Below are 13,102 nucleotides of genomic sequence, written 5' to 3'. Positions count from 1 at the left end.
ATGGTTCTGCTAAGATCACGGTTATGTGGATACAACAAACCTGTGATTTATAACTGTCAGTAAGATATGTTTGGTAGTATCTCCATTCCCATTGTGCCCTTTGGGACAAACCAGGGTTTATTGCTGTGCAACTTGTGAAACAGCCCAAAGTAATGGATAATCTGTCAAATACACATGCTCATTTAAGTTATTCGTTTTGACATTGCAACCTCATTTGTCACATGAGCAAGCATATCATTCATGCATAAACTTGCTAAAGGCAAGCACCCTATTCCAGAGGCTCAGATTCTGTAACACCCAATATGAACACAGAGATAATAATAATAATAATAATAATAATAATAATAATAATAATAATAATAATTGTTATTATTATTATTGTTCTCTTTGACATCTGGTGGGAGGGCGTTCCACAGGGCGGGCGCCACTACCGAGAAGGCCCTCTGCCTGGTTCCCTGTAACTTGGCTTCTCGCAGTGAGGGAACTGCCAGAAGGCCCTCGGTGCTGGACCTCAGTGTCCGGGTAGAACGATGGGAGTGGAGACGCTCCTTCAGATATACTGGACCGAGGCCGTTTAGGGCTTTAAAGGTCAGCACCAACACTTTGAATTGTGCTCGGAAACGTACTGGGAGCCAATGTAGGTCTTTCAAGACCGGTGTTATATGGTCTCGGCGGCCGCTCCCAGTCACCAGTCTGGCTGCTGCGTTCTGGATTAGTTGTAGTTTCCAGGTCACCTTCAAAGGTAGCCCCACGTAGAGCGCATTGCAGTAGTCCAAGCGGGAGATAACCAGAGCATGCACCACTCTGGCGAGGCAGTCCACAGGCAGATAGGGTCTCAGCCTGCGTACCAGATGGAGCTGGTACACAGCTGCCCTGGACACGAATTTAACCTGTGCCTCCATGGACAGCTGTGAGTCCAAAATGACTCCCAGGCTACGCACCTGGTCCTTCAGGGGCACAGTTACCCCATTCAGGACCAGGGAATCCTCCACACCTGCCCGCCTCCTGTCCCCCAGAAACAGTACTTCTGTCTTGTCAGGATTCAATCTCAATCTGTTAGCCGCCATCCATCCTCCAACCGCCTCCAGACACTCACACAGGACCTTCACCGCCTTCACTGGTTCTGATTTAAAAGAGAGGTAGAGCTGGGTATCATCCGCATACTGATGAACACCCAGCCCAAACCTCCTGATGATCTCTCCCAGCGGCTGCATGTAGATGTTGAAAGGCATGGGGGAGAGGACAGAACCCTGAGGCACCCCACAAGTGAGAGCCCAGGGGTCTGAACACTCATCCCCCACCACCACTTTCTGAACACGGCCCAGGAGGAAGGAGCGGAACCACTGTATGACATTGCCCCCAGCTCCCAGCCCCTCAAGACGGTCCAGAAGGATGTTATGGTTGATGGTATCAAACGCCGCTGAGAGATCCAGCAGAACTAGGAAACAGCTCTCACCTTTGTCCCTAGCCCGCTGGAGATCATCAACCAATGCGACCAAGGCAGTTTCAGTCCCGTGATGAGGCCTGAATCCCGACTGCAAGGGATCCAAATGGTCCGCTTCTTCCAGGCGTGCCTGGAGTTGTTCAGCAACCACTTGCTCAATCACCTTGCCCAAGAATGGAAGATTTGAGACTGGGCGATAGTTGGCCATCGTGGCCGCATCTAAAGATGGTTTTTTAAGAAGCGGTTTAATCACCGCCTCTTTCAGCGGGTCTGGGAAGGCTCCCTCACAGAGGGAAGCATTCACCACCCCACGAAGCCCATCGCCCAGCCCTTCCCGGCTAGCTTTTATAAACCAGGATGGGCAAGGATCAAGGAGACAGGTGGTTGGTTTCACTCGTCCAAGCAGCCTGTCCACATCCTCGGAGGTAACAGACTGGAATTGATCCCACGCAATTTGACTAGACAGGACTCTAGCACTCTCCCGCCCCGGCCCTGCTCCCACGGTGGCGTCTACCTCTTCCCGAATCTGAGCAACTTTATCTGCAAAAAACTTTGCACTGTGGCCAGGAACTCCTGCATTCTCTTCAATGTGGGGAAGTGTGAACACAGTCTCCAGAATTCCTGGACTTTATTAAAAAAAAGAGGGGGGGATACAACTTAATGTGTGTATTACAGGTTTATTACCTTTGACCTGAGCTTTCAGAAGTTGATAGTTAGGGGTGGGGAATTGGATACAGATGACAATCTTTACCTGCCCCACATCTGACATGTGGGCATGGTTTGGTCAAAACAGCCTTGTAGGCCAAATGGGGAGGCCCACAGAACGGAAGGTTCCCACTCCTGCCACAGACGCACTCAGCACACCAATATACAAATGCACTGAAGGGAAACTAAGTCACTGTCAATAAAGTAAAACTAAAGGAAAGGGATACCATCCTGGCAGTTGGAATGTTAAGTATGAATACAAATGAATTGAGACCCAAATAATTATTTCTGGCAAGTCCAAAGCATGTGCTAAACCAGGGGTCCCCAAACTAAGGCCCGCGGACCGGATAAGGGCCGAGGGACTTGTTTATCCGGCCTGCGGCGACCGCTGCCATTGCCCACTCTTACCGGCACTGTGCTGCACGGCTGCCCACTTCCACTTCAGAGGAGCACCGGAAATAGCTTGCACACATGCATTATTGCACAAGCATTATTTCTGGTGCACATCCGGGTCGGAGGAGGCCCGTGCACATGCGCACAAGCTATTTCCAGTGCTACTCCAACCCGGAAGTGTGCCGGAAATAGCGTGTGTGCACGCGTATGGGCACACGCTCCCCTGCCCTCCGGGCAATCGGCGCTGGACACACCAGCCCAAGGCGTGGTAAGATTGCTGAGCCCTATGCTAAACCAATGTTTTTTTCTGTCTCCAACTCCCCTCTTTGAACACTCTCTCTCTCTCTCTCTCTCTCTCTCTGTGTGTGTGTGTGTGTACGCACACACACACACACACACCACTAAAAGTAACCACCTTAAAGGAGTTGGTTCCCAATCATCATTCCAATGCCACAAAGTTCCTCTGCAATTCTTTTTACTTTCATACATTCATTTCCATGTGGCATGCAGCTGTTCATATCCACAGGACCCTCTCTTTCTATTCCCATGCAAAACAAACTAGTCAAACTGTTGTTTGGATTTTGGCCAATATATACAATAAAAATGTGATGTTCTGGCAAATCAATTACTAGGACAATAAGAACGCAGTTTGATATACAAAACGGTCTTTTGCGAAGAGCTTAACATCCAACATTTGCTTATTTAATTTTGTCAAAGCATTACTTTTATATTTTATTTTTTAATGTTTCATCTTAACTTCAGGCACCAAATGCTGTTAAAGCTGCATCTGGCCTGGAGGTGAGAATGGACAACGTTTAATTTGCAGCTCAATAACACACAGAGTCCTTTTTACTAGAAAGGAGGAGTGCATTCCAACATTGTCTGTACAACAGTACAATAAGAACATTATTGAATATATGCCACCTGTCTGTAATTGGTTTAGGTAGTACTATTTGGCAACAAGGTAAGATTTTGATCCTGCTGTTCTTTAAAATAGATCTGTCAGGATTTCAAGATTTAATAGCTTTTCAGAAGCCACATGCTAAGAGGCTGTTACTGCGGCAATTCTCAATATGGAAATGCATGAAATGCAAGTTTTTTAAAAAGCAGCAAGAAATCTCTTCAATTTATCTACATCAATAATATTAGATAAGAACTTTGATGAAAATTAATTCTTCTTCGTGCAATTCATAAATCTAACAGTGAAATTATTTCTTAAAATAAATCTGATAGGTGCAAATTGGTACTAAATTGGTGCAATGAATGAATCTTGATTAGAAGTTATTTCTTCATTTCCCCAAAGCAATTCAAATAGAACTTAATTGTCCTTTATTTTGATTTATTATGATTATTTCATATGGCGATTGAACTGATTTGTTTCCGACAACCTGTTACACCCACCTAGACAAAATTTCTGACATTTCACTGGCCATTTGCTCCCTATAAAAGAATTAAGAATATATGAAGGTAGAGGGAATATAAAAGTACTAGCATAGTAATTTCAGTGGTTTTATACATCTAATACTGGATCAGCAGACAGATGTCTATCCTAAAAATTATACTGCACTAAACCGATCCAGAGTTTTATCAGTAAAACAATAATTAATCTTTGTTTAGCTGATATCAGAAATATACACTTTGATTGAATCAAACAACCACACTTACATAGGTGACATTTAAATCACAACCAATTGCACCTGTATATAAGGAGTCTGAAAGACTGACACTCAAACAGGTCTCATGCTCAAATTATAACTATTCTGCAGTAAATGGAAATAAAGAACATTCGTTAGCAAGGTGGCTTACACTGTGGAAAATTATTAAATTTTTTTAAAGCCCACAGATTTCTACAGAATGCCCCATAAAAAAAAAGATTGTCATACGCAGTCATTTGACATCTTGTTCCATTGGGTCTGCAAATAGAAGATATTTTGGTTAGTGTGGCATTTTCCTAAGTTAGTTTTGTACTAATTTGCGACATTACAAAGCCTGTTTGGGCAAATGATTGCCTGTTATTATCCAGAAGGCCCAGCATCCGCTTCTCAGGGGTGGCTTAAAATGTTGTTTTTTTCACTTAGTGTTTTTCTATCTAGCCCTTACTCCAAATTGCTCAAGGGAGTGTATCTGATCTCTCCACCATCCAATTTTATCCTCACCACGATCCTCTGAGGTAGATCATGGTGAGGCAGCCAATCCCCCCCAAGGTCAACTGGTGGGCTTCCTAACAGAGTTAGGAGTTGAACCTGGATTTCCCCAGTACTGAGCCAATACTCCAGCCATAGCACCATATTAAGCCTGGTGGTCAGAATTAACAGAAGGCTTTCGCCCAACAGGAATATATATGATGCAAAGGAAGGACAGAAGACCTAAGCAAGTTTAATATTTGGATATGTTCTAAAGTTAATTTGACTGGAGCCTTCTTACTCATTTACACAGCACTAGGAGGGTATGTGTCTGAAACGAAAGGATAGCTGGTAAATTCTTGTAAAGTTTCTTTGGTTTGGGGTTACAAACCACACAGAGTAGAACTTACGCTGCACTTAAATGGCATGCTGCTATTAAATTGGCTTAAACTAAAATTATGGTATGAAATGCCAAGTTAAACCATGGTTTAGCACAAACAAGCAAGCACATGGGTTCCTGGAATGAAGATCATCTTTTAAATGCACTCGTTTTCGTTTTGGGCTGGGTGTTTGTTTTATTACTGCTCAGTTCAACCCGTGTGTGTGTGTGTGTTATTCAGAAGGGGCTTCCCAGGTTTATCGATATTTGTGATGCTAATTGCATTGTAAAAGGACCCTTGACAGTTAAGTTCAGTCACAGATGACTCTGGGGTTGAGGCGCTCATCTTGCTTTACAGGCCAAGGGAGGCGCTGTTTGTCCGCAGACAGTTTTTCTGGGTCATGTGGCCAGCATGACTAAGCCGCTTCTGGCGCAACGGAACACCGAAACCAGAGCAATGCACAGAAACGCTGTTTACCTTCCAGACGGAGCGGTACCTATTTATCTATTTGCACTTTTTGGGGGGGGGGTGCTTTCGAACTGCTAGGTCGGCAGGAGCTGGGACCGAGCAACGGGAGCTCACCCCACTGTGGGGATTCGAACTGCCGACCTTCTGATCGGCAAGCCCAAGAGGCTCAGTAGTTTAGACCACAGTGCCACCCACGTCCCTAATTGCATTGTAGACTGTGTTTATAGGCAATACTTGGAGAAAGTGCTCATTCTTAAAGGTGGCATACAAATGTTTTAAATGCAGTAAATAAAATATAATAAAATAAGAAATAATGTTAGCTTCCTATTTAAGAAAGACACCTTTTCAATGGCAATATCTTTTTTGAAGGGCAAAACTAACAAAGTGCAATACCTGCGCAACCCGGGGTCCAGCTGAGATTCATCATTGATGAGTTCCGACTCACTCTGGGCAATTCTCATGGCCAGCTCATGGTCTCTGCGCTCTTGTTCCAGAACTGCCTGCTGCTGGTTCGCTTCTTCACGTTCTTGTGCCAGCTGTGCCTCAACTTCAGCCTGGAGAGTGACATAAATTAAGTTACATGGGGAAACATTTCCCAAGTCCATATTGCCTGCTTCTGTAGAAAAATGATCACTTAGGTGAAACACACAGTCGAGTTTACAAAATACAGCCTAAAACACCTGTGCTCAAATGGGTTACTGTAAGCCCATGGAGAGCTTGCAAACAGAATGGATCAAGATGAGAAAAGAAGTATAAGTTCAGTATAGGAAGCCCTTCATATGTTAATTCAGAAACCAGGTTTTCATGATAGAAATCTTCAGAGTTGGGGAAAAGCAATACAGCTCACAGAAAATCAACAAATTTTAGAAGAAATTCTATACACCTCTCAGGCAAAAGACATTTAAGTGGTTTACATAACTAAATTATGGGTCCAGACAGCTGCAGAATTGTCTGCAATTGTACATAGCAGAGTTTTATCCATTATCATTTTTAAAACAATAATAATGCTATGTAGTTGAGACTGCTTGGCTGAGTTCATGAGAGAGAGGATTGCAAAATGCATTTCTCAAAGCACTTGTAATGTACTGGCTTCTCTGTGTTCTTTTGCATTGCATTATTCCAGAATGGTGCGTTTAGTGAGCTGCTTCTATAGGGAAATATCAAAAACTCACTCCGATGATATCTTTCTTTTTTTATTGGCCACTTGTGAATGAAACACAGCGACCATGCTACCATTACCTACCTGAAAAAGTTTAAATGAGTAGAATCTTCCATGGAATAGATGACCCATGCATCTCTTACCAAAACTGGGGTAACTGAAGGTGTAGGTTTCCTACAGCTTGAGGACCCAAGCAGCTGTCATGTGCCAAAATACCTCTCTACCAACACATTCCCAACAGTCCTAATTCAGCAATGCCTTCCCAGAACGGTGGGCTGGATGACCATCACAGACTGGCATTGGCTCTCATTCCGATTATGGTATTATCGAGTAAATCTTCATTTCTGCGATGGAGACTTTCCCTATGCAGATCCCTACTTTGGATTACCCGGTGGCAGCAGACACAAGAAGGAAAGCCGATTGAATGTGGCCTAAGGAAAAGCCCCACTGAAAGGAACAGCTGCTCTGCTGCTATCACTAAGTGAAAGGAAATCCACTGAAAGGTCATAGACTGAACTGAACAAGGCATCCCTTTACGTATATCAAGACCAAGGCACACAGTTACCAGCATACTTGGCCGGCCGACCAACCAGTCCTGTGCAAGCCCCATTACCAGGAAAGGGAAAAGCAGGAAAGAATGAGGATTGAATAGCAGCAATTGATTATGCCCTCAGTTTGGTAGCAATGCATGCTTCAGTCTTGAAATGCACAAAGGGTGCCTTTTTTGTTGTATCTATAATCCCTTGTTTATTTGCGTTATTTAAATGCTACTCAATAACAGCATTACTCTATGAGCTCCTTGGAGGAAAGGTAAAATATGAATAATAAATAAAATAAACGTAACCCAGGGCACCAGGAGCAAGTAAGAAAGATCCTGCTGTTAGATCACTGATACAAAGCTGGTTCTCTGTCTTCGGCTCTTAAAATGTGTAGACAGAGATTATAAACAGACTAGAGAATTAGCTACTGTAAGAATCATGGAACTACTTAATTAGACATCTTTCCAGTAACCTAGTCAGTTACAGAACCAGTAAAAAATACAGAAAAAGTAGTGTCCTTGTTTATAACAGGGAACAAAGGATCCAAAAACAGGTAAAGTACCTTCATTAGATGACTTTTCTTATATGGAACTTAGGTACACAACTCTATAAAAAAATTTCAGAACTGCCAGTTCGGCAAAACTTCATATATGCTACATATCCTTTAAATATATCCCAAGCCAGGAGTTATTTAAACACAAAGCGGGCAAAGATTATCTTGAAATAATGGGTATGATATCAACAGCGATCTTTTGCTTCTCTTAATTAAACATACTTTAAGAGATTAATACAAAGTCACATTATGAAAAAGAAAACTGGTCTATATAACAAAAGAGTGCAGAACTCAGCTATCAAGTAATATACGTTATCATTATGATTCCATTAAAGAGCAGCCAAAAGCTTCCGCAAATGAGTGTTACTTTGTAAGGAATCTTTTTAACAAAACTGACATTTAAATCATGGTTTCATTATTCTGTCATATCTGTGAGTAGCAATAGCCCTCTCATTAAACCTCCATGCTCAAAACTGACACATTCCTCCTAGCAGGTACTTTTCTCTTTGAGGCAGCGTAATCTCCCTCTCCTTCGGTGCTCCAAATTATATTAATGTTAGTAGTGGATTTAAAGCACAGAACCAAATCTAAGGGCTGAAGCTCACGACTGTCTTAAATCTAGCTTGGTGGCTTGCATTACAACTACCTATTTTAACATGAACATTTAATCACTCCCTGTAGCAATATCCTTAAGGAAGTTGGAAGTCTTACCTGTTACTCTGTGAGGCCACAGAGTATCTCACCTGCCCTTTTGCCAACACCACCTAATTGTTCTATGCACACACACACTCCAGCTTCAACAAATTGTGACTCAGAACACTTGCTTTAGTATTACATTTGAGCAGGTTCTATTCAGTCCGTTATGGAAACTTTGAGGGAGTGAGGGCATGACTGTGAGACAGAGAAAGTGCTAGTCCCACCTGAAGTCGTCTTTCTTCTTCTTCCCTTTTTTTCCTCTCCTCCTCTTCCTGTTTTCTCTTTGCTTCAATCTCATACTTTCTAGAAAAACAAAATTGACACTCAAAGAAAACGAACATTCAGGAACTGTTCTGTCCCTACCCCTCACTTTACCGTTACGTCGTTGTTTTCTCCCACAAGAAAGCAAACAAGTTTACACAAGAGAAGTATTCAGGAGGGGGGAGAGAGACACTGAAGAGACAGTCTCTTAAGAATACAGTTTCATTGGGATTTAGTCTTCTACCTATGGTTAAAACAAGGATGGATCTATCTGGCCCTTGGGCTTGCCACAGGCCACATTTCCCAACCCCATTGAGTGGTTTTGCCTGGTCAGCTCTTCCATTTTCTGGAGGGCAGAGGGCGGGGGACATGTGCAGTAATCTCTGGCTTTTCATGTCTGGAATATCGCCTACTGTTCCTCTGACCACTTTTGCCTCTGGCTTCATACACCACTGGCATGAAGCCCCTGAACAAGTTTCCCATGGGGGAACATGGTTGCAAAGGTTTCCCCAGCCTGGATCTCTGTAGGATAATTTTCTAAGACGCAAAGTTCACTTTGGATGGTTGTCCATGCCTGTATTTCTGTTGGCCCTAGAACTGGCAATTGCATTGGACACTCACAGTCGCCTTTCGTCCTCTTCCTTCTTCCGACGTTGCTCCTCTTCCTCACGCCTCTTCCGTTCTCTTTCCATTTCCTCCTGGATGCGCCGCAGCCTTTCTTGCTCTTCTTCCTGTTGCTTCTTTTTCTGCAGTGAGCCCAGAAGCTGCTCTGAGCTTCTCACTAGACCATCGTATTCCTTCTGGATCTGCTGCCTAGGCATTTCAGTGGCCTGCAAAACAAACCATTAGTCACTAGCCTTCATGGCTGCAAAAATGTGCTTCAAAAAGAAACAGCAACAACTGCTGAAATTTCAAAGATGATGACAGATTGTTGAATAAGATATGCAGTAGCGTGTCCTAGGAAAATCCTGTTTCCTCGCTCCTTTAACAATGAGCAGAACCAGAAAAAGGGTTGTAGAAACAAGCAAAAAAAAAAAAAAAAAAAGGCACAGAATTACACAAAGTAGGAAGAAATATGCATATTTACATGCTTATTTTTTTAAAAAAGCTATCACACAATTCATCTTTTCTGTGTGCTGCATGGATCATTAGGGTGCCAAATTTTAAAGATTTAGCATGAAACACTAAGCGCCTTGCATATTTTTAAACTTAACCCTTAATAGGAATTTGATTCCGAATCCATCAAATGCCTCCCAAGGCCTCATCCCTAAGAGCAGAAGATCTACAGGACATAATATGCTCTCAATATGTTCTCTTACCTTGATCTTGATCATCAAAGCATCAATAGACGTTTCAAGGTCCTTGACCTGCTTGCTCATTTCTGCTTTCCCCTCTTTCAGAGCACTTACTACTTCATTGAATTTATCAAGCCTGTTCTTCAAGGTGCGGACCTTTATTAGCCCATCAATGCTGTGAAAGGAACATTTCTCTACATTTCAGAAAAGGCTCCCTCCTTTGAGAAGCAGACAGCAAATACAGAATAAGATCCAACATCAAGCAATGGGGCATCTACTCATACCAGGGGATACTACTTCCTCTCCTCTTCTGGGCAATCCTGATGAGGACCACATTTCTGGGGGGTTGTGTGAGAGCAGGATAAACACCAGAAGCCCTGTTTGTGCAACCAGATTTCCACCGCGCAAACTGTTTCTTGAATTTATATGCTGCCCTTCATTCCAAGTTCACAGAGCAGTACACAGTAGGTATCACTGGATGTTAGCTATGAACCACTGTCCCATGCTGTGCCCTCAGGTTCCCCTTGGACAAAGCCATGGAGTTCAAAAGAAAAAATGCAGACAGGGTAACAAACAGAGCAACTGCACCAATCTTATGAATTCTGTCTTGCATTGCAAGTTTTATGGCACACAGGGACTGTGATGGAAGATACACATGTTTTTAAAAAAGTTTGTTGCGTTACAGTTGTTTTTCACACCTGGCTTTATTCCAGTGCTGTTTTTAAACTGTTTAGGGTTTTCTCTCTAGGTTCCTAATTCTATACTTCATAGCTGAAACTTATTTGTGAACTGCCCAGAGATTCTGTATTTTATTTTTGCAGCTGGGCAGTTCAGAAATGTTGCAAATACATCACATAAATAAGTAGTTTTGAAGGCTCCCCTGAGCACTTAACCTTTCCCAAGATGAGGGAGGGCAGCACCAGTAGAACTGAAGTCTTGCCCACCCACACCCCATCCTTCATAATGCTAATTGCTACGTGTGTGTGTGTGTGTGTGTGTGTGTGTGAGAGAGAGAGAGAGAGAGAGAGAGAGAGAGAGAGAGAGAGAGAGAGATTTACAAAGATCATATCTGGGGAACGTGGGAGCAAGCAGATTTTCAATTTTACTTCAATTAAAACAACAAAAGCGTGACCGCTGCTCACGGCACTAGTGTAATGTGAAGTTAGGTGCTAAGATGAGCAGGGCAGCATCCTAGAAGGAACATCCCTAAGAACTCTTTCCCGGGCTCTCAAGGCTTGGATGGGATGTACAGGTTCTACCAGCAACAAAACCAGACTGGTCATTCAGTACACTGGTATTTAGGAGTAGGGTGCAAGCATATATATATAGGATTGATTCTTCTTACCGTGGTTTATGCTTTCTCTTGCACAGCCACATACGAATCGTCTTTTGTATTTTAATGCAGGCACTGGCTCTGTATTTTATTTTGTTTTTCACTGTGAAATACAAAGAGAAAATTGAAAGACCATCACAAATGTGCAGGTAGGGCATAACCCCAGTACAAGACAGGCAGTGTGGTGTAGTGGTTAGAGTGTTGGCCTTGGAGACCAGGGTTCGGATCCCTGCTCAGACACGAGGCCCACTGGATGATCTTGGGCCACAGTTGCAGTCTCTCAGCCTAACCTACCTCACAGGGTTGTTGTTTTGAGGATAAAAGGGGAAGGAAGAAAACTATGTATGCCACCTTGAACTTGGAGGAAAGGTGAGGTTTAAATGTAATGAAATAATAACAATATATAATGTTGCTATAAAATGGGAGTTAGGAAGGTAGGGCAAGCAGATGACAAAAACCTCACACAATGTTGTTTGGGTTTTGTTTTTGTTATTTAAAAGCAAACCCTGGAGCAGGAAACCTGTGTCCTAACAGATGTTGGAATTTAACTCCCTTCATCCCTAACCACTGACCATGCTGGCTGCAGCTGATATCATCAGTTCCCCAAGCTTGAACTAACATTCCCTTTCCTCGTTTGTGGTTAAGGCAACTGTGGCCGTCAACAATTCCTGTGTGAGCAGTACTCATGCTTCTGAACAAATTTACCTGGCTATGAGCCGCACTCCCACGTGTGGGAGACTTAAATTATAATGTACGGGGCCTGCTGGATCTGACTAAAAAACCCTCAAAACCAAGCATTGGGTTTGCATCCGTGACCAGTTTCCAGTAAGCTCCCAAATTAAGAGTACCAAGTTAGTAGCCCCTGTTGTTATTTTTCTACCAGCTTCTGGTATTTAGAAGCACACCGTGCCTCTGGGAATTTGATCATTCAGTCTATTAATCTATGAGCATTGCTCAAGGCCCCTCTCACCCAGGTGTGCATCATTTTTAAGGCATCTAAACCAGGGATGGGGAACCTGTGGCCCTTGAGATGCTGTAGGACCAATCAGAACAAGTCACCGTGGTCAGGGATGATGGAAGCTGCAGACCAACAATACCTGGAGGGTCAAAGGTGTCCCATCCCCTGGCCTAAACTGACAGGCCATTGCAGCAACTTGTGATAAGGAATTCCACAACTTAATACAGGGGTCAGCAACCTTTTTCAGCCGTGGGCCCGTCCACCATCCCTCAGACCATGTGGTGGGCCTGACTATATTTTGAAAAGAAAAAAAAAGAACGAATTCCTATGCCCCACAAATAACCCAGAGATGCATTTTAAATAAAAGCACACATTCTACTCATGTAAAAACACACTGATTCCCAGACCGTCTGTGGACCGGATTGAGAAGGCGATTGGGCCATATCGAGCCCCCGGGCCTTAGGTTGCCTACCTCTGACTTAATATATGGGCATAAGAAGATCGCCTACAGGATCATACCAAAGGTCTGTCTCGTCCACACTGTCCCATTTCCCATGATACCCAGCCAGATGCCTCTGGGAAGTCCATAGGCAAGGTACAAAGGCACCAGACCTCTCCTGTTGCTGCTCCCTAGCAACAAGTACTGAAAAACATCCTACCTCTGAAATAATCCTGCCTATAACCATCCTGAGTAGTAGCAACAGCTAAGCTAGTGCTCATCAGGGCATCTTGTGGCAGTGAATTCCATAAATAATACAGTCCATAAATAATGCACTGTGTGGAATGGCTGTTCAG

The 13,102-nt window shown here is 43.4% G+C and overlaps 1 protein-coding gene across 4 annotated transcripts in view; it reads right to left on the bottom strand.

Moving 5' to 3' along the window:
• Window positions 1-13,102, bottom strand: part of MYO6 (myosin VI) — a 110,674-nt gene that overhangs the window by 15,864 nt on the left and 81,708 nt on the right. For 2 of the 4 annotated variants that reach the window (XM_081856797.1, XM_081856798.1), the window contains exons 24-30: window positions 11,362-11,452; window positions 10,041-10,191; window positions 9,343-9,551; window positions 8,685-8,763; window positions 5,907-6,067; window positions 4,426-4,455; window positions 3,944-3,982 (exon numbers count right to left, since the gene is read on the bottom strand). In XM_081856797.1, the coding sequence (XP_081712923.1) occupies window positions 3,944-3,982; window positions 4,426-4,455; window positions 5,907-6,067; window positions 8,685-8,763; window positions 9,343-9,551; window positions 10,041-10,191; window positions 11,362-11,452 (760 nt within the window). The remainder of the gene's footprint in view (window positions 1-3,943; window positions 3,983-4,425; window positions 4,456-5,906; window positions 6,068-8,684; window positions 8,764-9,342; window positions 9,552-10,040; window positions 10,192-11,361; window positions 11,453-13,102) is intronic. The other 2 variants (XM_081856799.1, XM_081856800.1) reach the window with 1 other exon arrangement.

This window comes from Podarcis erhardii, assembly GCF_964252035.2.
Source record: "Podarcis erhardii genome assembly, chromosome: 3".
In the NCBI taxonomy this organism is placed as follows: Eukaryota; Metazoa; Chordata; class Lepidosauria; order Squamata; family Lacertidae; genus Podarcis; species Podarcis erhardii.
Note: the sequence above shows the minus strand (reverse complement) of the source record. Positions and strands in the feature narration are given on the sequence as shown.